Here is a 27918-nt window from a genome sequence, read left to right on the forward strand (position 1 = left end):
CGGCGCGACGTCTCACTGTCACGTCCCTATTCCCGGCCCACCTCATCCCTTTCTCTGTTGTTGCTGGCTGGAAACGATAGTATCTGGCGGACAGAAATATCTCCCGTCTCTTTTACTACTGCCTCCCTTATGAAATAAATTCATTTTTTTGTTTTTGATACATTACTTTCACTTTTCGTTTTATTTAAAATTATTTTATAATTATTATTTTTATTATTACTAGGTGATAAAACATGATTTATGCGTGACTAATTTTTTAAAATCTTTATACAAATTTTTCAAATAAAATAAATATTTAAACATTTGACATGAAAATCGAAAAATAAGATTGTTATAACACAGGTACAGTACCATTGCGCTCTGCGTTGTGGGGGCTCGTCCGTTCTCTCTTTTGGCCACCCGTCTGCTATCCTCCCCCCTCCCTCCCCACCCAAATCCCGCGCGGCCGCTATAAAAATATCCCCCGCTCTCGCGCTCCTCTTCTCACCCCCCCCCCCCCCCCCCACTCGACTCCACTACCGCTCCCGCTCGCGAGGTGCCGCGCGCCCTGCCCTTCGTCGCCTCCCGGCTACCGCCGCGTCGTCCCGAGGTGAGAGAGAGAGAGAGAGAGAGGGGGGGGGGGGCTGCCTTGGTGGGCTCGATCTGCGGGTCACAGGCAGACGTTTTCGATTCTGGGGTTTTGCCCTGTCGGAATTCGTGTGGGAGGGGATCTCTTTGCCGCGGTTCGAATGGCGTCCTGCTTGGCGGTAGCATCGGAGATACAGGTGGTTTTGCCGTTGATTGCGGGGGTAGAATAGAAGGACGGGTTGCCCTTTCCTCTGCTTGTTCGCGGCGGCGTAGTGATTTCCGTGTCTGCGGCGGCGATGGATACCCGTGTACGTGGGGGTAAACCTGTTGCTACCGTGGCGGTTCTTACTTCTCGACGTTCTCGTACTGTGTTCATGGGGCCGTTCGATTCTTGCATGCTAAATTTCTATTCGGGTATGCGCTTGTTCCGTCAGCACTGGAGTGAGAAGTGACGCAACTTCTTGTAAGGCATGCTTCGTGTATGATCTATGAGTAGAATTAACTATGAACCATCATCATGAATTTTTTTTTAACACAAACCAGTCATCAGGCATCATGAATAAACTCTGAATACTGAAGGTGTCATTAGCAAGAGGGGTTATTTCAACTGCTACGTGCATTTGTCATCACCTTAGATTGTAGATAGCCTGTTTGCTTTGCTTCAATCTGTCAGAATAATAAAATAAACATCATAATGGAAATACGTTGGAAGAGGAAACTGGTGTTTAATGCATCATAATCTTTAGGTTACCTACATGGAGATAGGAATAGTAGTACTGTAGTTTCTTGCACTTGCAGATATACAACTTTCCAATCGATAGCATTGTACTGTCTTTAGTTATTAATCTTTCTTTACCTTGAACAGAAAATGGCTGCACTGCAACCCTCATTCTCATCAGCAATGGCTATGAAAAATCTGAAGTTCCCCAAAACTGCACTTTTACCTTGCTTTGGTAGTATTGCACGTCCTCAAGATGTGCAGGACAGGAATGCTAACTTCAATTGTTCAAGGCCTAAAGCAGCTTCAGTGACTGACCATTCAACAGCAGAGCCAGCAAAACCCAGGCAAAGCAAGCACACTGTTGATCCTGCAGCTCCAGAGTTTCTGCCACTCCCATCATTTGAAGAATGCTTTCCAAGGAGCACAAAAGAATCCAGGCATGATTTACCTTTTTCTTTCACTGGGAACTCTACTGGAATTACTTAGATTTTGGTATGCTGATACATCCACTGTAGCTTATTTTAGCTGTGATTATGTTCTTCAGGGAAATTGTGCATGAGGAATCTGGTCATGTCCTCAAGGTCCCGTTTAGGAGAATCCATTTGACTGGAGATGAGAAGCATTTTGACACATATGACACCAGCGGTCCTCAAAACATTAGCCCACGGACTGGTAACTCAGTGAACTCATTTCTCTTTTCAAACCAAGCAAATGAACATAGCATTTTTTTTTTTGACATTCCTGCATGCAAAGAAAGAATAGAAGATCAGTCGAAATTATCTCATGTTTTTTATGTTCGTTCTCACGCAATTATGATACCTCACGGTGTCTTGAATTCCTTTGTTATTTTTATTTACATATTGTATTTTTCTTCATATTCTTGCAACTCGATACATGAATTTAATTACATATTTAATCAAATTGAAACAAACAGATGAAAAGAGATGATACCAGAACAACTAAACTAATACTGTTTACCAAAAAAAATACAAATAAAGTGATATCACACAAGTGCTAGGTTGGCTACTTTTTCTCACATTTTCCCACATAAGTAACTATGTGCATTCCAATCTATATTTAATATAATTTTACTGATAAGAGGGCTGTGGGCTCTCTCCCTCTCTTTCCCCCATAACATATAGATAGTTTGTATAAGCATTTGATTTTTTTTTCTTTTGCAGGACTTCCAAAGATAAGAAAGGAATGGATTGACAGGAGGGAGAAGTTAGGTGGTCCTCGATACACACAAATGTATTATGCTAAGCAGGGAATCATAACAGAGGAGATGCTATACTGTGCCACACGTGAGAACCTTAGTCCTGAATTCGTCCGGTCAGAGGTTGCTCGTGGACGAGCTATAATTCCTTCCAACAAGAGGCACCTGGAATTGGAACCAATGATTGTTGGACGGAATTTCCTTGTAAAAGTGAACGCAAACATTGGGAACTCAGCTGTTGTGAGCTCCATTGAGGAGGAAGTTCACAAACTCCAGTGGGCTACAATGTGGGGAGCTGATACTGTCATGGACCTTTCAACAGGGCGTCATATCCACGAGACCCGGGAATGGATCCTTCGCAATTCTTCAGTTCCTATTGGGACGGTTCCTATTTACCAAGCACTTGAGAAAGTTAATGGTATTGCTGAAAATCTGAGCTGGGAAATCTTTAGAGATACTCTAATTGAACAAGCTGAGCAGGGTGTTGATTACTTCACAATCCATGCTGGTGTACTCCTTCGTTACATTCCTCTTACAGCAAAGAGAATGACTGGCATAGTTTCACGTGGTGGTTCTATCCATGCAAAATGGTGCCTAACATATCATAAGGAGAACTTTGCCTATGAACACTGGGATGAAATTCTTGACATTTGCAATCAGTATGATGTTTCATTATCCATTGGTGATGGTTTGAGGCCAGGTTCTATTTATGATGCAAATGATAGTGCTCAGTTTGCAGAATTGCTGACTCAAGGGGAACTCACACGCCGAGCTTGGGCGAAAGACGTGCAGGTGAGACTAATGTGATCAATTAAATTACAAACTTTTATGCATTTCATATCTGGAAGACACTGATAAAACTCCACCATAGTTTCATTTCCATTTTTTCCTATATGAATGATGGAGAACATGATATTATGAATAAAATATACAATTAACTTATTGGCCTCTGATTTAAAATCTGTTGCCAAGAGTATAAAATAAAAAACATCCTTGAATTATGACTCGCTTGCTCTCCATCCTGAAACTACAGATGCAAATACTATACTCTGACATGCCTTATGTGTATGGTTCCTCTGATCAGGAAGTAGAAAATATTTCAAAAAGCAAAATGTTAGTTCAGTGTATAAACATGCAAGAAGATATTAAAGATGTGATTTTAAAGCTCTTTATTGTAAATGGTATATTCTAAATGATGAATCATTTTTGTTTCCCAAATAGTTCAGTAGTTGAAACCTTTAACAGTCCTGTGCCTGAATGGTTATTTGTTTCTGTCAGCTATGCAATTCAATTTTTTAACCTTGTCAAGCTGTATTTTTGATATCTTCCAATTTTTAGGTGATGAATGAAGGTCCAGGGCACATTCCGATGCATAAAATTCCTGAAAACATGGAGAAGCAACTGGAGTGGTGCAATGAAGCACCTTTCTACACACTGGGCCCACTGACAACTGATATTGCACCTGGTTATGATCACATCACCTCAGCCATTGGTGCTGCCAACATTGGGGCTCTTGGCACTGCACTTCTTTGTTATGTAACACCAAAGGAGCACCTTGGATTGCCCAACCGTGATGATGTTAAGACAGGCGTGATATCCTATAAAATTGCTGCTCATGCTGCTGATTTGGCAAAGGGCCATCCCTATGCACAAGCATGGGATGATACACTAAGCAAGGCGAGATTTGAGTTTAGATGGTTGGATCAATTTGCTTTATCTCTGGATCCTGTAACCGCCATGTCTTTTCATGATGAAACATTACCATCTGAGGGTGCCAAAGTAGCACATTTCTGCTCAATGTGTGGCCCAAAGTTTTGTTCAATGAAAATCACAGAGGATATTAGAAAATATGCTGATGAACATGGTTATGGGACAGTGGAAGAAGCTGTAATAGAGGGAATGAATGCTATGAGTGCTGAGTTTTTGGCTGCAAGGAAAACAATCAGTGGGGAACAACATGGTGAAGCTGGAGGGGAGATCTATGTTCCAGAAAGCTATACAGCTCGCAAATAAGGTCAGTCTTTTTCGTACCATGTATAGTTTGCCTTGTGAGAGATGTTTTGAAGCTTTTGTTCTGAATGTGTAGGGTTGTATACATGCATGGTATGAAGCAATTAGTTGTCTCAGAGTAAGCTGTTATAATGATGTATTTCAAACCATTTTACATAAATAAGCCATTATTGTGTGCTTACCATCTTGAAACAGCATCTGCTTGGTAGATGACTTCTCTAGCATTTTTGTTAGTCCAATGATTTCTTCAAAGGTAGCTATATTTTGGGGCAGAGAGAGTAGTCATTTATAATTGATGCAACTTGTTTAAATATTTCTGAATTATCTAAATAAATAAACATTACTCGAGTACTATCTATCATTCAGTAAATGTTCTGCTAATCGTTTTACATCAGAAATGTTTAATAAATCTAAGAAATGTTGTAGTTTTGACCCCATGCATTCTCTTATTTAATTATATTTCTCAAGGGAAAATTGCTCTCATAGCAACCCTTCAAAATGGGATTGCACATACAAACTAGAAATTTTAAACTCACTGTAATGGCACTGGGTACCCTCTCTGTTTCTATCTTCTACTTGTAATTTGTGGGACCTTAACAAACCGTTAGTGGCTTGGACTTGAATAATGAATTAGAACACACTGACTTTTTATATCACTGGAACATGTTCTCAGAACTAAGGATACAATCTTTGTGCAGATCATCTTGGTGTCCAACTATTCCAAGTGATACAGATTTACTGGCTGGAATGTTTATCAGCACCAATCTTCACCATCCTATGTTAGGAGGTGGTAAGCAGTATAAGTGCCTTGAATAAAGCTGGTGTTGCTTAGCTTCAGTTTGTTAGTTCCGTCATGGACTGTAATAAAATTAAACTCTATATGTGATCCTTTTCGTGTCATATTCTCTTCTTTGTATCACTGTGGGTTGTTAGTAATGAAAGTTGCACCAGGGGTGCCTGTATTCTCAACAATCTGAAGGCCCGGTGGCCTGGATTGTTGTGAGATGGGCTGAGAAAGTCCCTTTGAACCTGAACAGGATAATGCCTGCGAAGGGAGTGTGCACTTCTACTTTTATGTTTCCAGGAAACTCTCAACACACAACCCTTTTTGGTGGGAGATCGAGCTACCAAATGTTACCGAACGCCTGAGCTCAGCAACTGCATATACCTGTTTCTTACAACTGAGGTAACATGGTAATTGTTCTTCATTTTTCATCAATCAGCTAGCATGTTTGGCAGTTCTCCAATAGTTACACTTTCCACCGTCGTTTGCAAAACGCTGGCCGCATCCTATACAAGTGATTTCTAATTCATCTGTCTGTGCACATATATTTAAAGTATAAAGCAAGTTATCGACTGTACACAACGGATATTTTAGCTGCATGCCACTCGTTAATTGAGCATAAAATATGTTGACCGAGACCTTCATATTTTCGCTTTTGTTTATGCTTATAAGCCATAATTTAAATTTTTAACCTTAATTTTGAAGTTGATTTTGGGGTTTTTTCTCTCATTATAATCAGTTTTTTAGCCTTTGCTTTTAATCTCTACATGTATATAAAAGTTTCATTCACAAATTATTTTCGTTTACAAATATGCCGTTAATAATGACCCCCTAGGTTCAATTTAACTTCATGTGGAAAGTGTCTATTACGTGTTGATAAAACAATTGTATTTAGCGTGCCTCAAGCCTCCTTCCTCGGGGACTATCAGGAATTAATTCGTTGATACTTTTATATGACTAGGGGACTTGTTTATTTTGAGCTATTTCTTTGTCCTTTCCACTGAAATCATCAAATAGTGTTTTGTGTATTATTCGAGAGAAGATTTTGCGTATTGCATAATCCTAAATAATTTCGAAGCATTACTACATGCACACTAGTATAGCAAAAACAACTTGCCTAAGTTCATTGGCTGGTTTGGATGCCAGAGAATGTGATATGCTGGACCGATAATTATGTTGTAGGAATCATCTTGCTGTAGAACATAATTTCAGTGTTTTCCTTCTGACGGTTATTAACCGTGTTTTCTCATCAAATTATTACTGGCTACTCCATTTTGAGTTTGCTACGTGAAATTATTTACCTGTGGTCCAACCCCATGAATGACGTGAAACGTCAAGAGAAATGCCCGGTGGACAAAGTTGCTCGTGGCTGAAGCATTATGCTTTCCGAGGTGCCAGACTGCCAATGTTATGTACTCGTTAACCATTTGGAGATGAATTATGCTCTGATTGTGCTCCTCCTGCCTGCGGTGTGTTCTTAATTTTAAACATAGGGGATCTAGGCATTTGTTTTCTATAAAATTATTATCCTCTTGTTTATTATGAGTTTCGTACTACTATGCGCTGTCCGATCAAGATAGGGTGTGTTATTATCATTTACTAGTAGTTGGTACAGTATTGAACGGATGCTGTGTAATTTGTACTCCCTCGATAATGTTTTGACTTTTGGATTTGAAGTTGGACCACTCGTCTTTCTCAAAAATAATAGTGCAAATATTTAAAAAAAATATTGTGCTTAAAGTACTTAGTATAAGATTACTAAGACAAGTCACAATAAAATAAACAATGTTCTTAAAAAAACTGAATACGGTGAATGGTTGAACTTATGTTCAAAAGTTAAAATATCCTATGTTTAAAATATGGAGGGAGTATTATTATTTCCCCTTATTTATGTTTTGATATGGGTTAAGCCTTTGCGGCTTCGTGATGTCTTCACTTTATACCACTTCATATATCAGCATTTATGCTCCATGCGCTCTTGAAATGTAAAAATAAACAGAGACAAATTTGAGGAATCACCTTTCTTGGGCCAAAATCAAACGATGTTTTTTTTTTCTTCTTAGCATCACCCTGTGGGCTGTGGCATATGCTACTCTGGCGGGCTTCCTTGTGATTTGAGTTGAAATCTGTATTGAACTTAACCTGCTCATCTGAATGTCATTTTCTTTTCTTTTGCTATATATTATTACAGAGAAGAATCTGCCTGTTGCGGCTGCTTTTTGTATACAGGATTTTGTGTTTGCTAGAGATGAAAAACAGAGGGAGGCAGGAAGGGTCGTGCAGGTGATACCTACTGATACTAATAACTATTTGTATCCAAGTGATGCATTGTACATGTTAGTAAGGGGGTGTTTGGCAGTTATTATAAATGGTAAACTTAGACTATTAATAAAACACATCCATAATCTTGGACTAATTCGCGTGACGAATCTATTAAGTCTAATTAATTCATAATTAGCCTATGCGATGCTACAATAAACATGCTCTAATTATGGATGTGATATGTTTCCATAATTAGCCTATGTGATGAAAAATTTGTCACGCAAATTAGCTCTTATTTCTATAATTAGTTTTATAATTAGTCTACGTTTAATATTTATAATAAATATCTAAACATCCGATGTGATATGTTAAACACCTCCTAACACGGCTGATACCAGACGGAGATCGTCGTCATTGTGCACTGTGGGTCGCCCCCATTTGTTTCCAACACATCTTTTTTATTTCCTTCGTTTACGCTTATAATTAAAAATTTAAATTTTTAAAGTTGATTTTAGGTTTTTACTGAACTTTATTTTCAGCCTTGGTTTTTATATAGTTAAGAATACTTATATAAAATTTTATTCATAAATTATTTTTCGTTATAAATATGTCGATCACTCTATAACTTGAGGCGATGTTGTACTACCGAGGACAAATGTACTTTTAGGGGGTGATTGTTTGTCTATTTTATAAGAAAAAGTCAAATGATATATTTGCAAACAAAAAATAATTTATAAATAAAACTTTTATATATGTATTCTTAGTTATTTAAAAACCAAAGTTAAAAAAACTTCGGCAAAAAAGTATTAAAATCAAATCAAAATTTAAGGTTAAAAAATTAAATTTTAGCTTATAAGTATAAGCAGAAGACAGCACTGTGAACCATCCCGTATCGTCGACATCTTGCGCTCAAGCCTGCCCTAGCCTGGCTATCCACATCACCATAGGTCGCCACAAGGATTATCCAGCTTACCTATTGACCAAACTGCCGCGATGTGTGTTACATTGGATCGATTCAATTGTTGCATATAAGAGACAATGTCTTCTCATGGATAGAGTATGTGATATGTTCCTACAAGGGTACGTGGGAAAAGCTTGTTGCTAATATAATCTCAGTACGGAGTAGGCAACATTACCTTCGTCCTAAAATACTAGAACTCAAAATATGGTTTAAGGTTTGTCTTATCAATCATTTCTCAATTAAATTTTTGCATAACCACTCACTCCTAAGTCCTAACCCTACAATAACTAATGCAGGGTATTATAATATTTTTTTAAAACCTTAATATATGCTAAACAATTGGACAAATAAGTATCGTGGGCCGAACAAAATAGGTCCTAATCTAATCGATAGGTTACTTAAGCTAATAGCAGAGTCGAATAGTCATTTTGCTGTATATCATCTCCTGAAACAATGACAAAAACAGTATACTGTTTAAACGGTACAAGTTAATGCATAGGAATCAACCTGATATATGTATATGTATGAAATATAACTAGTAATCTACTCGTATTAATGTTGTGGTGCTTTAATATATTATAAAATAACAATGTTGCTCAACTATAAACTATAATTTAGCACGAGTAACCCACCGACCAGTACACAAATGATTATTAGGAGGGTTGACACAAACAACAATCCAGTCGTGATAATGAAAAATATAATAACTCTTGTATATTTACTTAAAGAAATTATATATACCAAGAGGTACCATATGTATGCCCTATTAATGTCCTTGCACCTTATTCAACATGTCAACGATCATCATATAGTACCTATAAATGGCTCAGACTTTTCTTTTTTAAAAAAAATAATGGTGGTTAGTTCTAAATTGATAAATAAATATTTTTGACACTACAAAATTTAAATTCTCGTTGTTTCGATGGACTTTATATTCTAGATTATATATAAATAATTAAAAATCATCCTTATTATTTAACCGTCTAAAATTTCGCTCGATGACAATACACAGAGAAGCATATGTCACTGAAAGCACAAAACCGTTAGAATCCTAAAATATTCGCTCTAACGAGAAGTTAAATTCAGTATCTCAGTATCTCAATTGCTACTAAGGTTGGTAGCCACTAGCATCGCGTACGACCGGACGTACCATCCGTTTACAGCTGACGGTCCGGCCAGCTGCTTCCGTCCCGGTCGTGTATACACGGATCATACGTCCGGTGGTACGTATAGCGGCGCTCGTAGCTTACATGCCCTTTCGCCGTTTAGCACATTTGGTACACCTACCATTTTCCCATGGCACGTCCCGGAATATCCGCCCCATGCGAGTTACGGCCGGGTGCCGCGTAGCGGAAAAACACCCCACACCCCGACCCACCGCTTCATCCTCACCGACCGTATGTCCACGTGTCATCCGCTCACACCATCCCGCCCTTCTCCCTCCAACGTTCGAGCTGCCCCCGCCCCCCTCTCTCCTCTGCGCTCCGGTTAATAAAGCAGCAGCAGCACGAGGCGAACGAGCACAATACTTCCTTCTTTCCTTCTCCTGGAAGTCACCGCCTCTCCTCTCGTCTCTCGTCGGCCCCCAAACCCCAAAACCATCTCCATTCTCGAGCGCTCCATAGGGAGGAAGGCGAAGGCGAAGGGAAGACGCGGCAGCGGTGGGGGCGGTGGAGGAGGAAGGGGATCGGGAGGATCGGGAGGGCGGCGCGTGAGCGAGGAGCCTGCACGGGCCCATCAGGCGGCGGCGCTGGCCGCGGCCATGAACGACATCGCCACCCGCCTCGGGTTCGAGTGTACCATTAGTACGTGCTAGAGCAACTGCGAGCGACGGCTCCGGCTCCGGCTTCGGTCGTCGCTTTGCTTGTTGATTTGTTTTGCTTTGCTTTCGGTGATGCTCCGTTTTCCGACGGGGATGTAATGGTGGATGGGGTTTCTCGTCGTGCGTGCGTGCGTGCAGATTTTGGCGGGATGCCACCGCAGATGGAGTTCGCCATGGCGAGTACGGATGGCGACGTCGCGCGCCTCAAGAGTGAGATCCCCCCGCTCTACTCCGCCCTCGCGTATTCCTCCCGAAATGCCCGTGCGTCTTGCTGGGGTTTTGGTTGTGGGGGGGGGGGGGGGGTTTGTTAGGGTGGGTTTGTGTACGCAGTACGCTTGAGATTTGCTGGTTCAAGCCGGAGCGGGTCCGCGTGTCAGCGGGTAGCTAGTGCGTCTTGTGTTCGCTGTGTGGGATGGCAAACGATTAGAGCGAGCATGCGGGCCGCGGGCGAGGTAATTGCGTAGTTGGCGTGGCGCACGGAGAAGACCGACGTGGCGCGCGTGGTGGCGTCGAGGCCACGACAGATGGCCTCAGGTATCTCAATTTTATGTAAGGTTCAGAAATATGCAGAAAATGATGCCGCTTGACAGCACCGAAATCTCTCTGCCGTGTTCGAGTTTTTTCCACTCTTCGTGTTCCAGGTGATCATATTCACATATTGTGTTTATCGCTAACAGGGTGTGTTCTCCGATCTTTGTCTGCATCTGTCAAAAATTTGGATGAGATGTTTGTTAGCCTCATCGTTTCCGCTTCCAGCATGATCGTGTTTACGATTGTGTATTCCCGATCGTACATCTTGTTGATAAGTTGATAAGAGTTTAATGCGGGTGTCAGCATGTGTGTTTAATGAGGGTGGAGAGTTTTGATGTCTATTTTTGGTTCAATTTGACACTAATCTAGATAGAAGGGGTTGGTTTGTTACTCCATTATTCTTAATAGGGATTCTAATAATTCCTCTCTTTACGATGTTCTATGAGATATCTTCCTGTAATCCTTTTGGTTTTTCCTTTTTTATAAATGTTTATTTGTGATTTTTGGGAGGTGTTTATTTGTCCATTGCTTGAGAACTTAATTACAATTTGTGCAAATTTGCACCTTACTTTTCTTTGGAAATTTTCGGTGGTGAAGAGGTGGTGGATACCATGAACAAGGATGATCTGGAATCGCTTGCCTCCGTGAGGATACAAGCGTATGGGCCACTGTTTGAGGCAGCAGGCTCGGGAAAAATTGATATCTGCAAGTACTTGGTGGAGGAGCTCGGGTTTGATGTCAATGCTGAGGCTACTCGTGACTCAGGTATGTAGCTTCTTAGGTGGTTGGTTTTAATGTTGCTTTCATGCTTCTGTTATTGCATCTCCTGTGTTCTACATGCAATTGTAGTGGAAGATTGTGTATGGGAGGCAAGTTTTGATAGGACATTAATAGGGTCAGGAACTGTGTTTACCTTGTCATGAAGTGTTTACATTTAGGTACATCACCGGGTGCACTGATTCCTCGTGTTTTATTGCTCTATTGTGTAGTGTTGGCATGCTGCTATCTGAACTGTAACACCGATATGTGATGAAATCCGTTATTACTATAAATTGATTCTTAACTGACAAGTAGTGCCTTTTGTTTAATTGTTTATGAAAAAAAAACATTTATGTGCGACCTTTGGGAATTTTTCGAGGGAGTAGTTCAGTCTTCCTTTTTATACTGTTTTAGACAACACCTTTTCACGTTGTGAAGTTCAATCCATTATGTACTTGGGTTTTCTTCTAATTCCCTTGTATGATATATGCATGCTATGAGAATTTGGCTCTAAGAAGAACTTGGGAAGTTGGAATTTGTATATCCTTTTCCATATGTACTTGCGAGCCGGTGTTTCTGTGTGATTCCAGCATTCAATATTGCACATCATGCAAATAACTCAAAAAAGGTTCTAACAACTAAAAATACTGTCTGAGCAATAAGTATTTCATGAGGTGCTCCTTTCCATACCTCAAGTTGTAGCTTCTAATATTTGTGCATCCACAAAGCTATTATGATGCCAAATCACCATGTTAAAATTTCCATGTTCTGATTAAATTGCCTCTTTGTAACACTCTTGCTAGGCATGACACCTTTGTTTTGTGCTGTGTTGGATGGACAAGAGATTGCTGTGAGGTATTTTCTTGACAAAGGTGCTGATCCTAACAAGACAGATGCAGCAGGCTATGGCCCTCTTCATGAAGCTGCAAAAAACGGTAAGTTATCACTTCTTTTACACGTGTGATGTGTGTGTACTACCTTTTTTATGTTTTTTATTGTGTAACTCTCCGTACAAAAGCCCTAAACGACCTCTGAAGCCAAATCTCCTATCCACTTATGCATGTAGTCATGTATAGCTCTGAAGTCCTGCCTTCTGTTACTTAAATCTAGCCGTTTGCATTGGGTTGTGCTCGATACTTGCAGTAATGATATACACCTGATTTTTGACCTGTGAACAGAGCATATACGAAACATACACCTTACATTCAATTTAGCATGTTAAATCAATTTCCCGAAATAAAAATGTTAAACTGGTTCTGCAATGAAGAGTTGCTAAGTTTAGAATATCTACAAAAAAAAAGCTTATTCTTTACCACCTAACATAATTTTATGGTTTTTCCCGTTGCTCTCAGGACATGATGAAATAGCACGATTGCTGTTATCTAAAGGAGCAAGTGTTGATGTATTATCTTCTGAAGGGACACCACTTTATGTTGCTGCCACTAATGGGAAATCTAGCATTGTGCAGATTTTATTAGAGCACCATGCAGATGTAAGTAGTACATTTTTTTACTTCATTTATAAATGTTATCTGTAAGAGTTCAAGGGCCAATATGCGATTGGCCAATAGCTGGGTGGAAATAGTTGTGCTATGATGTTTGTTAGATAGTTTATTCATGTGTTGCAAATGATGTAAGCCATTGCATTTTCGTCACATGACATACTGCCGTATTTAATTTTAATACTGAACAAGTCCTGATGATAGGTCTTCTTGACTTATCTTTGTCCAGAAATTGTGTTTTTAACTGCTTGGATTAGCTGTTAGAGTATACAGTAGTTAGAGTCATATTAGGATAGGATTGATTCATGTAGACTCCTTTCATACCTGTAATCCTTCCTTATCTCCTCCTCATAAACTCCTACATATACCAGCCCCCTGAGGCTCAATACAATTGATTCACGTTACGTAGTATTCCCCTCTCCCTATACTATCCAACATTAGCATCTGGAATTCATAGAGGATGCATTTTATATTTCTGAATCCATATTGACTTAAACCTTTTATCAGCAAATTTTGTGCATTTGCATAAGAATAATTTTTTTTTGAACAACGCAGCCAAACAAGATCTCAGCAGATTTAGGTACACCTCTGGCTGCAGTTCTTTCTGCCGCTCCTGAAACACTGGATGAATCTGAGTGTTTGAAGTGCATGAAGCTCCTTGTCAAGGTCTGACACCCGTATGATCCTCTTTGTATCTCTATTGATGAAGTAATAAAAATGGTGTAAATTCTTATGTGGGCTGTTATTTTTAACATATTTTTTTTTGTCATGTTACATCTATCTGCAGGCTGGTGCTGATTTAAATTGTGCAATTCCTGATACCCCATATGCGATAGCAACTAGAAAAGGCTTAACTGAGTGTATTGCATACTTGTCGGAGGTCAGCAGAGTTGCCAATACTCCAACCGATCATGTGAGTGCTTAGCTCTTGCTACATGGTGCTTTCACATGATTGCTTTCTCCTTGGGGCATGTTGAGCTGATAAACTTAACAACGATGATTGATGAATGCTCTATGTTATCATTTCCTTAAAGCGCAAAGGCAGCTACGACCTTAGTTGTACTTTGTATTGGGAGAACATGTATTCCAACACACAGTGCCCGAGAGTTGACACAACTGATCAGGAGTCTCGGAGAGAACAAATTATACTAGAGATGGCCAACAATGAAGTATAGAGTTTGAGTTGAGCTTTACCTCTAGCTTGGTCCGTTCGAATTGGTCTATATTTATATATCATTGGACAACCTTCCTTGAAGCGACCGTCTTACTTTCTTATGTCTTTGGAAGGATGACATAATTTGCATCCCATGTGTTTTTCTTTGAGAATGAGGATTCATTATACAGGCGGCTAGAACTATACAACCAGTTCAAGTGGTATATAAGTAGTTTGCCAATTATCTAGAGTGGATGACATGTGGGCCCCACGTGGGCCTAGAAAAGGCTGGGAGGACCGACTGCCGTTGGAGAGGGAGCAACGCCGTCGCCGAGCGGGGCGCCCTCGTGCTGCGCCACCCCGCCGCCGCGTGGGTCACCGCCGCCGCCACCCTGACCCACGGCCCCTGCTTGCCACCGCCAGCCCACCGCCGTGCGGGTCACCCTCGTGCCGCGCCGCCCCTTCGCCGACGGCCACCGAGCCGCTGCCGCCACCTCGCCCAGCGGCCGCCGTGACGCCCCTCTGCCACTGGCCGCCCTCTTCGCCTGCCGCGCCACCGCCACCGCCAGAACAGGGAGGGAGTGAGGGGAGAGAGAGTGAGAGTAGAGTTAGAGTTTTTAAATGGGCTTTGTGGGCTTTTATTTTTATTGGGCTTTTAAAGTTTATAAGGCCTCCTCTTTTTTATTTGTATTCTATTTTTTAAGAAAAAAATAGCCAAGGATTACATGTGTCAACTACTCTCACTTAATGGGCCATAGGCTTATAACTGATTTTATTACAAGATATGCTTAATTCAGGATTTAGCCCACTTCTTTCAAACAGAATTGTTGCGCTTATGATTTTTATGCTGTTACTCTGCTTAAGCCCTTTTGAGTATTTACAACAAAAAAATAGAAGTATATCTCATTTATACATTTGTAATTTTTGTAGAATGACTTGTGACCTCTGTTGGTCTGTTTAGGGCATGACAGTTTGCAATACACGTGTTTGATCATTACCTTTTCTAATTCTATAAATATTATATATGCCTTGAAATTATTATTTGAAATACTGTACATTTGTTAGTTGTAAGTCTTAAGAATACCGCATCTAGCATACTGTCAATTTACAGGTTTTGAGCTTCTATATTTCTCCTCTCCTATAATAACTTTTGGTTTCTTTATGATTTAGGACAAAGTAAGTGACAGGGACAGAAAAGCTAATCTGATACTGCATGGTGGAAACACATTTGCGGAGGACGACTATGAAGGTGCAACCATATTCTACACTGAGGTATACCATTGTATAGTATATGATTTTACTTCCTGTTGGACTTATTAATGCACTGCTGAAGTGCCGCCCATGCTATCATCATTACTGCTAAAGGCTAATAAGTGATCAATAAGTGGGCATTAGCTGAGGACAGATTAAAGAGGCGTCCAACAATTTATAGACTCACTGGTTGCTCGTCCTTGCATCTATTGCTGCTTGACCACATATAGTTTGCCTTTTAACAGTTTTTATCCAAGTCATTTCAGAACTTTTTGACAAAAAAAATTAACACACTAATTCCACTATCATACCTGGTGCACTGCAAAAAGTTACAGCGAAACATTGCATCTCAGCATTTGCACATTTAAGCTTTTAGTTGATTCTTACATGCCCTTGAAAAGTTTTAATCCTTGTGAACAAATGAATTGTGGGTTTATAATACTTGGATCACACTCTACATGAAACATGCATGGTCCTTTCCCTCATCACGTTAGTAGCAATAGATCAAACTTCGATTACCATGGAACTTTTATATTTGTGTAGATTAATTCTGGACTCACAGATTGTGCTTAACATAGTTTGGTTTGATGCAGGCAATCAAACTGGATCCTGAAGATGGTACACTGTATTCAAACAGGAGCCTTTGCCATCTGAAAAGTGGTAGAGCGCAGGAGGCTTTGCTGGATGCTACTGATTGCATAAGACTGAAGCCTGAGTGTACTAAAGGTTACTATCGGAAAGGATCTGCCCTCATGTCACTCAAGGTCAGATATAGATTAAAATCTGCTAAAGTCTTTTGTTTTGTTATACGTTACTTACCTCGTTGTCAATAATCTGAAGCATGCTTTTGTACCTCTAGGATTACAAGGAAGCTTGTAGTGCATTCTTGGATGGAGTGAAGCTCGATCCTGAAGATGATGGTATTCAGAGTGCATTTTGGTAATCTATGTACCTATTTACTTAAGCACATGTTTTCTTAAATGGGCTCTTCACAGTTTTATGAATCAAAATATGCTCATTCATTAATCTTTTTGTGCAAGCAATGCTGAGTGATATGTTTGCGATTCTTCTTTGCAGAATGATTACAAAAGAATTAGAAGCCAATTGTGCCTCCTTTATCTGATTGAAACCAACCCTTTGTTGACATTTTCAGGGTGGCAGCTAAAGCAATGAAGGATGAATATATTAGCCGAAATGCGTGTGGCCAAGTTGATTAGGTCTAGGTGTGTTCTTGCCCGGTTCTGCTGTTTCTTTTGGACCTGAGTGTCAGCTAGGTTGTTTCTCGTTGGTGGAACAAGTGCTCGATTCCACGTGGAACCCATGTTTTTCCCTAACATATTTTAACAGTATCTTGTTGATAGCCGTATTCTAGTGCTGATCGCATTGGTTTGAATTTCATGTTGCATTGCGACTTGGTTTGAGTAGGTAATCTGCTTCGTCGACAAGGTGTTTGATCATGGGGTGATTGCGGGGCTTATTCCCTTTTCTGAGAAAATTTCAAACGACATATTTGTAAATAAAAATATTTTATATAAATGTTTTCAGTGGTCTAATAGTTGAGACAAAAAATAAATTATGATAAAAAAACCTTAAAATTAACTATAAATTTAATGCCTAAAATTTAAATTTTGGTAAACGAAAAGATGGAGTTGCATAAGTTCTTTGTTTTTTTTATTTTATACTATTAACTTTTGAGTTTATATGAACATTTGTCATATTAAAAAGTTACATAATTATTAATTATTTTGTTATAGTTTGATTTATTACTAAAAACATTATAAATATAACTTATAATTTTGTATATTTGTATAAAATTTTTGACTTGGACCAACGGTCATATATCCAACAGTTAGGTGAATTCTTGCTATTTGGAATAGCTCTAATTCATTTGAGTCCGGCTCAGGGTGATCATTTCTTTTTAGCAAGGAATGATCTTGGTTATCAAATAATTGAACAACCGGATCCATTTACATTCATAATAAGGATCTAATGAATTATGAGTTTAATAGATTCTCTTTAGCGGTAAGACTTGTATTCTTTGCTCATCACTTATTTTCAAACCTGGTAGAAGGCTAATCGTTTTCGGTTAACATCTCAGGGAAAATTCTTCTCGTTTCTCTTATGCTGCGTTCGGTAGGAGGGGAAGGGGCTGCGGCGCGAAAAAACGTACTAATCTACATAATTAATTAATTATTAAAAAATATAAAATAGATTAATATGGTTTTTTAAAACAATTTTCCTATATAAATCTTTTGTGAAAAATATACCGTTTAGCATTCGGGAAACGTACAGACGGAAAACAAGAGATATTAGATAACTTACGTGGATGGCTGAAAGCGGTCTTAGTCCTATCGGGTACTTTAGTGATATGTTCTATAGAAATGGATTTTAGTGAGTAAGCATAATAATTTTTGTGGTCCTTCGTTCTAAAATTATAATATCCAAAAATACTTTTTCACATGACAGTTATATATCAGAACTATAGTAAATATTACTATAGGGCTATAAGAGCCTGGTAGAGAAGATTTTACAAAGTGAAATAACTGCACGAATTTAGTTTGAAACAGAAAAAATTACTGCACGATTCAAGATTACATCTCGCCGACCTGAAGGCATGTAAGAGCGAGTAAGCGGGTTTCAAAAATTATCATATCATATTTATGTTTATTTGGAGGAGAGAGAAGAAGAGAGAAGAAAAACGAGTTGCAAATTTACAGTAAGGTGTAGCACAAACTCTAAAACACTACGTGTGTATGAGAGATGAACCATACACTAATGATGTAGCATATGTTTTATGTAACTATTGGATAAGTTGACTTAATGCTAGCTCTTAATGATATGAAAAAATATTAGTGTTAGTAGTTAGCTCTTTTCTTAACCTTGTCCTAAGAGTATCTCTAAGAAAATGGTTAAATTTGGACTCTTCAAATTAAAATTTAGCCATTTAGTTTTGGTAACTCAAATTCTAAGATCATCTCCAAGAGACTATCCATCTCCACTCTCCAAATCTTGGCAAGAGGAGGATAACAAGAGAGTCCCAACCACATGAGACTCACAGATAGCAATTGTGTTAGTGAGAGAATAAGTCGTTAGATTTGATCATTGGTGATTCAAGTTTAGCCATTCAAATGACATGATAAGTTTTGAAGGATATTTTTTGTGCAAAATTACCAAATTTATGTATGCAAGTGAAATGGTGTAACGCTACACGAGCAAGTACGCCGTACGCGTACCATTTTCCACCCCAAAACGCAACATATCCTCATAGCAGCGAGTACGCGTTCATGGGTGCCGCATATTATGAGTTAAAGCGAATCGTGAACAAGGGTTTATCATGTTTTATCACAGATATCTACAGGCAGCCACAGTAGTAGTAAAAACGCATCGTTCAGTCACATTAGAGTTTAGATACATGCTTAAAGATAGAATTAACAAGAACTGGCATCACCGAAGCAAATAGCAGCAAAGCCAGCAACCAACCATCATCAAGCAGAACAAACATTAGCTGCTAGTAGTAGGACGCGATGCAGTTGGCCAGACGGAGAGACCAGACAACTCACGATAAGTTATTTTTTTGCTATTTTGTCATCGTCAAACTTTGGCTTAGTATCTTGTGCCATTCTAAAATTTGGTTTCGTTAAAATATCATCTTCAAACAACCTCTCGTATTTTCTTTGTGAATTCTATATCTATTGCTAATTTAATAAGATTTTTCCCCTTTAATTCAAGGTCGGATGTGTTTTGCCCCTGTGGAGGCCAGAAGGGATGGTCGATCACGTGCTCGCTGCCAGCCGGCCGTCGGTCGTTGCCGGCCATCTCCGGTCGGTCGCGCCGCCCCATCCCTCACTCCGCCGCCGCCCCGGCCCCTCCCCCTTTCGCATTGCCCCTCCTGTGTGCTGCCGCCGCATCCCTCGTCCGTCGTCATGTTCACTCGCCACCGGTCTCTCCTTCCTCGCGCCGCCGCCCCCTCTCTCGCGGGCCTCTGCCATCGGTCTCTCCTCCCTCCCAAACTCGTTGCATCGCCGCCAATGTAGCTCGCCGTCGGCGCCCCCCTAAGCTTGTTGCCCCTCCACCTTGCATGTTTTTTATGTTTATTACATTACAGCAACAGTAACACCAGCTATAGGGGCAAAAGCGTCCTAGATCATCTTTAAAACAAGAAACTCACTGTAAATTTAGTTAAGATGAAATGACAAAGAAAATAAGAGTTGCGGTTTGAAGATGGTATCTTAGCGAAACCACCGTCCGGGATGGCAGAAGAGACGCCAACTTTTAACAATAGCAAAATAGCAAAAATATCGACAACGACATAGCCCTGCCGAATCAAATCTCCTTGCGCTCAGCCTTAAGGCGACGCAGGGCGTCGGCCTGGCGTGGACGTCGTGCGCGGCACTTGGCCGATAGGATGATAAAAAATCATTTTTGATGCCATATGTTACTTTTTTTTTAGAATGAAAAAAATACCTGATCTTTTTAATAGTTATTTAATAGTTATGATGCAATTATTTATTATAAAATTAAAAATCTATAATATAAAATCATAAACTTTCATATAAACTTTTTAAAAATAATTAAGAATCGCTTAGAAAAAAGAACGTAAGAGCTTCTCTAAGAGATGTCTAAAAACTATCTAAAACTAAATTTAGGGAATTAGACTAGAAAATATATTTCCAACAGGTTTCCAAATACATTCCTAATATTTACTCATGCCTAAAATTATATCAATTGTATCCTAAATTTAGGGCAAAATATGGGTTCCTAATACAAGTTATTTAATTTTAGATTTTTATTGAGGAAGTGTGTAATTTTTATGCTCAATATTTTTTACATAAATTCAATACAAGTTGTTGGATAACAAAATATTATCATTCTCATGGAGATGCTATGATAAGACCAGTTTTAGTGAGAGTTTTATGGGCAATAAATATGATTTCATGTAGACATTTTTGATGACGTGACAACGTATTAATGAAGAGAGAGATAAAATGAGTTTTATGTATGCATAGGTAAGACAACTTGTGTATTGCACGTAACCTAGGAAACAACAATAGATAAAACTATATATTGAGAGAGGTTATTTTATCCTAGTTTCAAACATTTTTAGATAACATATCACTCTGGATAATCGTGTTCATGAAACTTACATTGAGAGCAAGTTCAATAGTATAGCCAACTACTAACTCCAATTCATCTATAGTCAATCTAATAGTCAATTCATACTATATGATCTCACATATCATATACACACTATGTCTTACAGTCTGTGCTATAGCTAGATATAAATTAGTAGCCTATTACTTCCTCCGTTTCATAATGTAGGTTTTTTTAGCATTGCTTAGATTCATATGGATGCTAATGAATCTAGACACATATATACATTAAATGCATTCATCCATGAATGAATTTAAACAAAGTTAAAAAAAACTTACAATATAAAACGGAGGCAGTAGCTTGTATTGTACTTCCTCTAAGAATGGCCTAATCCGTCTCAAATGAACGAATTTCAAAATTCTTTGCGCTTATTCGGACTGAAGGATAGGAAAAACGTAGGATAGAAAAAATATGAGAATATGAAAGGAATAGATGTATAAAACAGAGGATTGAAAACACAGGAATAGAATTTGAATGCATTCAGATCAAAGGATAGGAAAGAAACAGTAATCTGTTTATTTTCCTTTAATACAACAATGATGACGCGGTTCTTAATACAGCAGATTTGTTTTCTTGCTTTGATTAGTTGTGTTTGCCTCGGTCTTCCGCAAAGGAATGAAAAAAAAAGCTCAGAGTGGATGTAAAAATTCCTGTGAATTTTCCGTGAATATTTTTCTTCGGTTTTCCTACAGTTTTCCTTCAGTTTTCTTACAGTTAATTTGTAGCATCCAAATGATAGAATAGGAAGAAATCCTACTTTGATCCGAATAAGCCCTTCCCCTCCCACCGAAGGCCGCGCATGCTTTGCTGACGCAGGAAATCACGCTCTACATGCTCCGGTGCCGCGTAGCAAAATCCCCTTCCCACCCACGTTCCCGCCCCTTTGGCCAAAATCTCTCTCTAGTTTCCGCTTCCGCCTCCCTCCCTCCCTCCCTTCCTTCCCCACGAAGCCATCGCTGGCTCAAACCCCAACACCCAAACCCCCACCTCCGCCGCCGCGGATGGATCCAACGGCGCCGCCGCCGGAGGCGGTCAGCAAGGCCGACTTCCTCTCCTGGCTCACCTTCCGCATGTTCGGTCAGTGCGTCGTGCATCTCCCCCTCCGCCGCTGCCTTGCCTCGCCAAACCCTAGCGCTCGCCGTCTCGCCTTGCACGCTTAATTGTGCTTAGTAGCAGCTAACGCCACCATCGCTGATGTTGCCGGAACTTCCGGTTTGTTCGCCTGTTCCAGGAAGCGACGGCTCCAGGGAGAGCGCGTTCCTCCGGGCCGTGGCGGAGGGAAATGTCCGCCGCCTCAAGAGTGAGTGCTCCTCTTCTGGTTCTCACCGCCGGTCTCTTGTCGTGGGGGAGTTGAGTTGAAGGGCTCTGTGCGTTTGTGCGCGTGCTCCCTGGCTGGTGGCTGCGAGAGAGTTTCATGTTGCTTGCGTGCTTGGTTGTTCCGATCGGTCCATGTAAGATATTTTTTTTGACGGGCGTGACATTTAGTTGCGCGGCTAAGCCGGCTAATGAATCAATATCCTGTGGTCATCTACTCATTTCTGACGATTGTTTAGTTTCTTGCTTGCATCGCGGTTGAATTTTCCTATGTTTTACACGCTGGAAGTGCTTCACGCCTTCCCCTTGTGATGTTTTTGTTCCTCCACAATTGTGCTGGGCCAGATTTTGTTTTGTGATTATATTCACGATGATGCTTTAGCAAGTGTGATCCAGACATTCTGGCGAACCGAGAGTTGAAATTGCTTTTTTTTATGGGCACACTCTTTCATCTTATCATGATTATAATTTGCTCCTATGAAATTTTGGGTGTTGAAGAAATGGTGAATAGAATGGACGAGAAGGGCAGGGCAAAGCTTGCTGATATGAACATAGATGGCATGGGATTACTTCAAGTGGCAGCTTCCATGGGAAAAATTGAGGTCTGCAGGTACTTTGTCGAGGAGCTTGGCTTTGACGTCAATGCTGGTTGCCTCTGTGGTGGTGCGTGCATTTCTTTCACTAGATTAATTACATTTATGTTTTGGATTCTTTTATTAGTTTATTATTGAACAGATTAAGTCAGGCAAACTGTTGTGTGAGACAGCATCACAGCATTTATTAGTTCAGACAACACTACACAGTTTTATGTTGATTCTGTGATTCTGTCATGTTATAAATAGAAGCAGCATGAGAAAGTTGGGCTGCTTCAGTTAGCAATCTGCTGTGATTGATAAAAAAATGCATTTCGGATTTGAGGTTATTTATGAACTTTGTGTGGTACTTTCAAGATTTCGTTCCATATATAACAAGTACCATACATAGCATCCCTTAATTCAGTGAGAAGCAAACTGGGACACATAGCCGTTCCTAAAATGCCAAAAAATGAAAATGCATACTGTGTGTGCCGTTTTGTGGCCATCCAGTGGCAAGATGGTCTATTAGAAATCATGCAATGTACTACTAGTTTTATCATTGTGCAATGTATTTACCATGCTACTAGGAATTCCCTTGATGGCAAGTGCATATCTCATTGTAATCTTTTAGATGAGGGTCAAGTTGTTGGTAACCTCACAAGGAGCTTGTTTTCATTATTATTGACAGGTTTGGCAGCTTTGGGTTTTGCTGCATTGTCTGGAGAAGTTGATGCTGTGAGATATCTTCTTGACCGTGGGGCTGATCCTAATAAGATAGATGATACAGGCTCGGTTGCTCTTCATTGTGCTGTAAAAAATGGTCTTTCTCTGCATGTCTACTATTCTACTTCTCATTTCATTACTACGAATGGCTTTGCTGAACATGAATTGATGGTTTCAAAAATGTCACCATCAAATGAATTTAGGTTTAATTATGAAAAATATACATCTAGTTCACTATTGTGACGGCTTTATTGGGGTAGTTCCTTTGGATTAGCACTCCTTTATTCTTTTATTATTGACTAGTTTGTTGTACCCACATGGCAGACAATCTACAGACCATCCTACTATTTGAAGTATATACCTATCTAAAATATTATTCCCTTGTGGAAAAGAATATTATTCTCATAATTCTTAGCAAAGTTCTGTTAGCTATATTTGTTTTACTATTTATTCAAATTTTCCCACTAGCAATCATTGTCCTGTTGTCCTGCCTTTCTATGTAATGCCAGAATCATAACAACGGACAGTTGATCATTTAGCTAAGCACCTCATGGAGAGGCCTATAACTCCCTTGTTTATTTTTAGCTATGACAAGAAGCTACTTGGATCTTTTGAGCACATATCATACTTTTACCTGATTGCGTAGTTTGCTGATAATGCATGTTCTTTGTTATGACATTTTGTTTGTTCATTTTATTTAGGATATGAAGAAGTAGTGCGTCTCTTATTATCTAGTGGAGCCAGGGTTGATATAGCTGTTGCTCATGGGACACCACTGCATATCGCTGTTTCCTATGGGAAGACTGGTGTTGTCAAGATTTTATTGGATCACCATGCAGATGTAAGAAGCAATTCTCATGTTTTTTGCCATTTGCATTGTTCTTATAGCTTGATGCAATCTGAATCTTTTATGTGCTTGTGTTCATTATATATCTCATGCATTCATGATTTCCTTGCCCTCAATATATTTTGTACTGATAAATTGAACGATCATTCATAATATTGTTTTAGGTGCTTACACCTGTAAATTTTCCTGGCCTACTGAAATCATGCCAGTTTTGTTAAAATTATTTCCAAGTATTGTGTAACATTAATCCTAAACAATTTAATTTTAACAATGACAATAAGGTGTGTGGTAAACGCGTGGAAATGCAGGAATATATGGTTGTCGATACTTATTCTGTTTTAACATTCTGCAGTCACTTTTTTGTAACCTATTGAGTTATATCATTTGTTTAGGTAATGATTTTGTTTTTTGTATTAAATTTGTAGCCAAACAGTACTTCTGGAGTTTTGGGTACCCCTATACTTACAGCTCTTCATTCTACTACACATGGATTGGATGAATCTGATTCTTTGGAATGTGTAAAGCTGCTTGTCAAGGTCTGGTATCTGCTTAACCTTTGTTTCTTCATAGTATCTTCTTGATTCATTGCTAAGGGTTGTAGGCCCGAATATATACATGTATATGTGTAGGAAAATAAGGAAACTCCTCATACAAGGAAAATACAGAACATAGTAACATACCACATGTTCATCTGACAACTATATAAATTTCTGTATGAAGCATTTCTGTATTGCATATGTTAATTGCACGTGCTGGTCATGATGTGAATTGTGCTAGTGCAGGCTGGTGCTGATGTGAACTATGCTTGTCCAAGCACTCCCTTGCTTGTGGCCACAACAATTGGCTTAACTGACTGTATCAAGTACTTGCTCAAAGTTCGTGCAGATCCTAACATTCCAGATAAACAGGTGTGCTTTTTAGGCACTGCTATTATTTCTAAAGTTGCTTCTCTTCTCAGTGCTTGATCAAATACATATGATTTTGAATACTAAATTATTCTGTTGGCTATTCAATTTTTTTCTAAAAGTATGGTCCTCGGATGGTGTTCAGAACGTACGCTTGTTCTCTGTTGCACAAGTGCACACCATGTATGATTCAACCTGAATTTTCCTGTTCTAATGAAGTCAGCTTTTTATTATTTCTTGAATACTAAATTATTCTATTGGCTATTCAATTTTTTTTTTCTGTAAGTATGTGGTCCTCGCATGGTATTCAGCGTGTATGCTTGTTCTCTGTTTGCACAAGTGCACACTGTGTATGATTCAACCTGAACTTACATGTTCTAAATCAGTTAACTTTTTATTATTTCCTTTTGAATTTAAGTAAATTAATACTCAAACAAGTTAAGCATGGCTCTTCATGAAAGTATTTAGGTGGGAAGCAGCCTCCACAAGGTTGTTGCTTATTTGATAATAAATGCACCTGATCGTTGTATATTTTGATTAGTTTTTTACATGCTATCTTCTTTCTTCTGTTACTTTACAGAGTGGACATACACCGATAGAAATTGCTGCAAGCTTTGGAAGAAGAGATCATGTGAAGATTCTATTTCCTTTCACTTCCCCTGTCAAAGCAGTAACAAACTGGACAATTGAAGGAATTATGTCTCATGGGAAATCAAAATGCTCGATGCCCAAGGTTTGGCTTGAACTAAAAGTTATCAGACCATTCTATGGTTATTTTCCTTGATGATTTAAACTATGTGTATATCTCTGACCTGTCAAGTTATTCTTGTTTTCTGTTGTTCATTTTCAGTTAGTTCCAAATTCTATAGATAATATGTGTTGCCTGGTAGCTATTGCCTTGACATTTGAATCCCTGTTATATGTGAGCTGTCATCATACATATTGTAGACATTTTTTTAACCAAAATACAGATTGTAGATGTAGACTTGGGTTGGAAGTTTGGAACAGTATTAAACTAACTGATATTTTAATTTTCATTTAACGTTATTGCAGCTTATAAAAGTATTGCATGGTTTCTGCTTAGAAAAACAAGATATTGATGGTAAGAGAGTTGTTACGCATGATATAGTAAGAATTGCCACTTAAATGTCCAAATAGGAGAGTTGTGGCCCGTGGAATTTTCTTTTCCCGGAGGACTTTTGTGTGATGGGGATTAGACAATCCCTTTGGTTTGTTGAGGATTTTTAAGCAGAGTAGTGTTCCCTGGTAATGAAAACATGCTCTGTAAAACAAGCCCTTTTGTTTGCTTTTCTCCTTGGTGCGTTCTTGTGTTGCCGTTCCCATGGTGACACAGCTCGCCATCCAATTATTATCATCTGGATAAGGCTCCATTTTTAGAATATTATCTATGTAAAAGGTAATATGTTACTATCACTTTCAGCTTAATATTTTTCTGAAACAAGTCATTTTTATATATGTTTATTCTGAAAGCAATATTTTACCATCTTTACGTGAAGTTCTTAAACAATATATGCTGCATGTGCGAGGCTTACTTTATGCTTCTGCTTTAGTTTGAGCCATGTAGCAAGGTCAATGACAGAAAGACAGAGCTAAAATCACTAGGAGAAAAGGCAGTTAAGAGAAAGGATTACCTTGGTGCGTCAAAGATCTACACTGAGGTATATGCTTGCATCTTGTTCCATTATTTTCATGTTGTATTTGGTGCACTAGCGTGCATCATCAATTTTATGCGCCAAACTCGTGCTGTTGGAAAGAGAGTATATATGGGACTATGGAGGGACCTTGCATCTTTGATTTTATTGAGTGGGGACTTCAACCCTCGGTCATTTACAAATAACCTAGGAGAGAAGAAAAGGGAGAAACTAGACCAAAAGATTTGCATAAATAATATTTCATTGTCTGATGCTACTATGTTAGATAGCCAGTATATAGAAAGTTGGACACTAAAATGGACTGATAAATTCATCTGCAACCAAATTTTCTTTACTGTTTCACTCTGTTATTTTGCAGCTATTATGCATCTTTATCTTTATTTTGATGCAGGCACTTAAGCTAGATTATTTCGATGCAACCCTGTATTCAAACAGAAGCCTTTGCTTTCTACAAATTGGAGAAGCACAAAAGGCTTTGCTCGACGCAAAATTATGTGTAAATCTGTGACCTGAGTGGGTGAAAGCTCACTACCGGGAAGGAGCTGCTTTGATGTCGCTAAAGGTCAGAAAAATTATTGCAATGTGCTTGTCTCATGTTGCCTTGCCCTTTACATCAGCTTGATGTCGATCATGTGCCCTTTTTTGTCCACAGGAGCACAAGAAAGCATTCGAGGCATTCTTGAATGCGCTGAAACTGGATCCTGCAAATGCGGAGATTGACAAAGTGTTGTGGTAATGCTTCTTTCAATCATCTCTTATCTTCTACAACGCTTTGTCATTTTCTTTTTCTAGCATAGTATTTAGAAAATTTGGGCTTCCTGACCAATAATTTGTTTTACTTGCGCAGGGAGGCAGTTGAGGCCATGAAAAAGGATCAAGCTGCTGGAGAGAAAAACCTTATGGTCGATAGATTAGATGCTGCATTTACGCACTGGTGCATACATGCTGTCCTGCTGGGTTTGAACGACGCTTCTTTTGGGTGTCTGATCATATCGCATCTCTTGGAGACAAAAATTAGTTACTGCATGTTTCTGTGTGGACTTTGATGGTTGTGTTATGTACTGCCCAACACTATATATACTCGTTCGAATGGGCTCTTGGTATGTTCTGCTTTGATCGACTGTTTTGGCGTTTTTGTACCTGAGCGTGCTTTCTTTATTGCTAGCGGATATAATCTTCTTGGTTTTTTCTT

The 27918-nt window shown here is 39.2% G+C and overlaps 2 protein-coding genes and 1 pseudogene across 8 annotated transcripts; all 3 read left to right on the forward strand.

Annotated features, from left to right (window-relative positions):
* Positions 1–506: 506 nt before the first annotated feature.
* Positions 507–5677, forward strand: LOC102711789 (phosphomethylpyrimidine synthase, chloroplastic). 5 transcript variants are annotated; one of them, XR_005811295.1, is made up of 7 exons: positions 507–589; positions 1433–1725; positions 1833–1960; positions 2470–3296; positions 3843–4518; positions 5213–5304; positions 5466–5677. XR_005811295.1 is itself a non-coding variant. In XM_006650343.2 (6 exons), the coding sequence occupies exons 1-5, from the start codon at positions 729–731 to the stop codon at positions 4515–4517; spliced, it is 1959 nt and encodes a 652-aa protein (XP_006650406.1). In that variant the 5' UTR covers positions 663–728; the 3' UTR covers position 4518; positions 5213–5677. The 5 variants fall into 5 exon arrangements, 1 of the variants encoding a protein (XP_006650406.1); XR_423314.3 differs by lacking the exon at positions 507–589 and adding an exon at positions 663–764; XR_005811293.1 differs by lacking the exon at positions 507–589 and adding an exon at positions 663–764 and having other exon boundaries at positions 5494–5677.
* Positions 5678–10018: 4341 nt separating this feature from the next.
* On the forward strand, positions 10019–16975 carry LOC102717422 (ankyrin repeat and protein kinase domain-containing protein 1-like). 3 transcript variants are annotated; one of them, XM_015835088.2, is made up of 11 exons: positions 10019–10326; positions 10482–10553; positions 11472–11639; positions 12437–12568; positions 12986–13125; positions 13690–13800; positions 13922–14047; positions 15458–15559; positions 16132–16302; positions 16398–16477; positions 16692–16975. In XM_015835088.2, the coding sequence occupies exons 1-11, from the start codon at positions 10284–10286 to the stop codon at positions 16753–16755; spliced, it is 1209 nt and encodes a 402-aa protein (XP_015690574.1). In that variant the 5' UTR covers positions 10019–10283; the 3' UTR covers positions 16756–16975. The 3 variants fall into 3 exon arrangements, with proteins under 3 accessions (XP_015690574.1, XP_015690576.1, XP_040378085.1); XM_015835090.2 differs by having other exon boundaries at positions 10195–10326; positions 16616–16975; XM_040522151.1 differs by lacking the exons at positions 10019–10326; positions 10482–10553 and adding an exon at positions 10669–10984.
* A 4715-nt stretch (positions 16976–21690) lies between these two features.
* Positions 21691–27822, forward strand: LOC102717697 (annotated as a pseudogene).
* The last annotated feature ends 96 nt before the right edge of the window (positions 27823–27918 follow it).

Source organism: Oryza brachyantha, chromosome 3 (assembly GCF_000231095.2).
Source record: "Oryza brachyantha chromosome 3, ObraRS2, whole genome shotgun sequence".
Lineage (NCBI taxonomy): Eukaryota > Viridiplantae > Streptophyta > Magnoliopsida > Poales > Poaceae > Oryza > Oryza brachyantha.

Bases quoted from the DNA above. Each gene is read 5' to 3' on its own strand.
- LOC102711789 (XM_006650343.2), top strand. From the start codon at position 729: ATGGCGTCCTGCTTGGCGGTAGCATCGGAGATACAG. The intron at 1,961-2,469 runs GTAACTCAGTGA...TTTCTTTTGCAG, and splicing joins AAACATTAGCCCACGGACTG to GACTTCCAAAGATAAGAAAG. The intron at 3,297-3,842 runs GTGAGACTAATG...TCCAATTTTTAG, and splicing joins CTTGGGCGAAAGACGTGCAG to GTGATGAATGAAGGTCCAGG.
- LOC102717422 (XM_015835088.2), top strand. From the start codon at position 10,284: ATGAACGACATCGCCACCCGCCTCGGGTTCGAGTGTACCATTA. The intron at 15,560-16,131 runs GTATACCATTGT...GGTTTGATGCAG, and splicing joins CAACCATATTCTACACTGAG to GCAATCAAACTGGATCCTGA. The intron at 16,303-16,397 runs GTCAGATATAGA...TTGTACCTCTAG, and splicing joins CTGCCCTCATGTCACTCAAG to GATTACAAGGAAGCTTGTAG.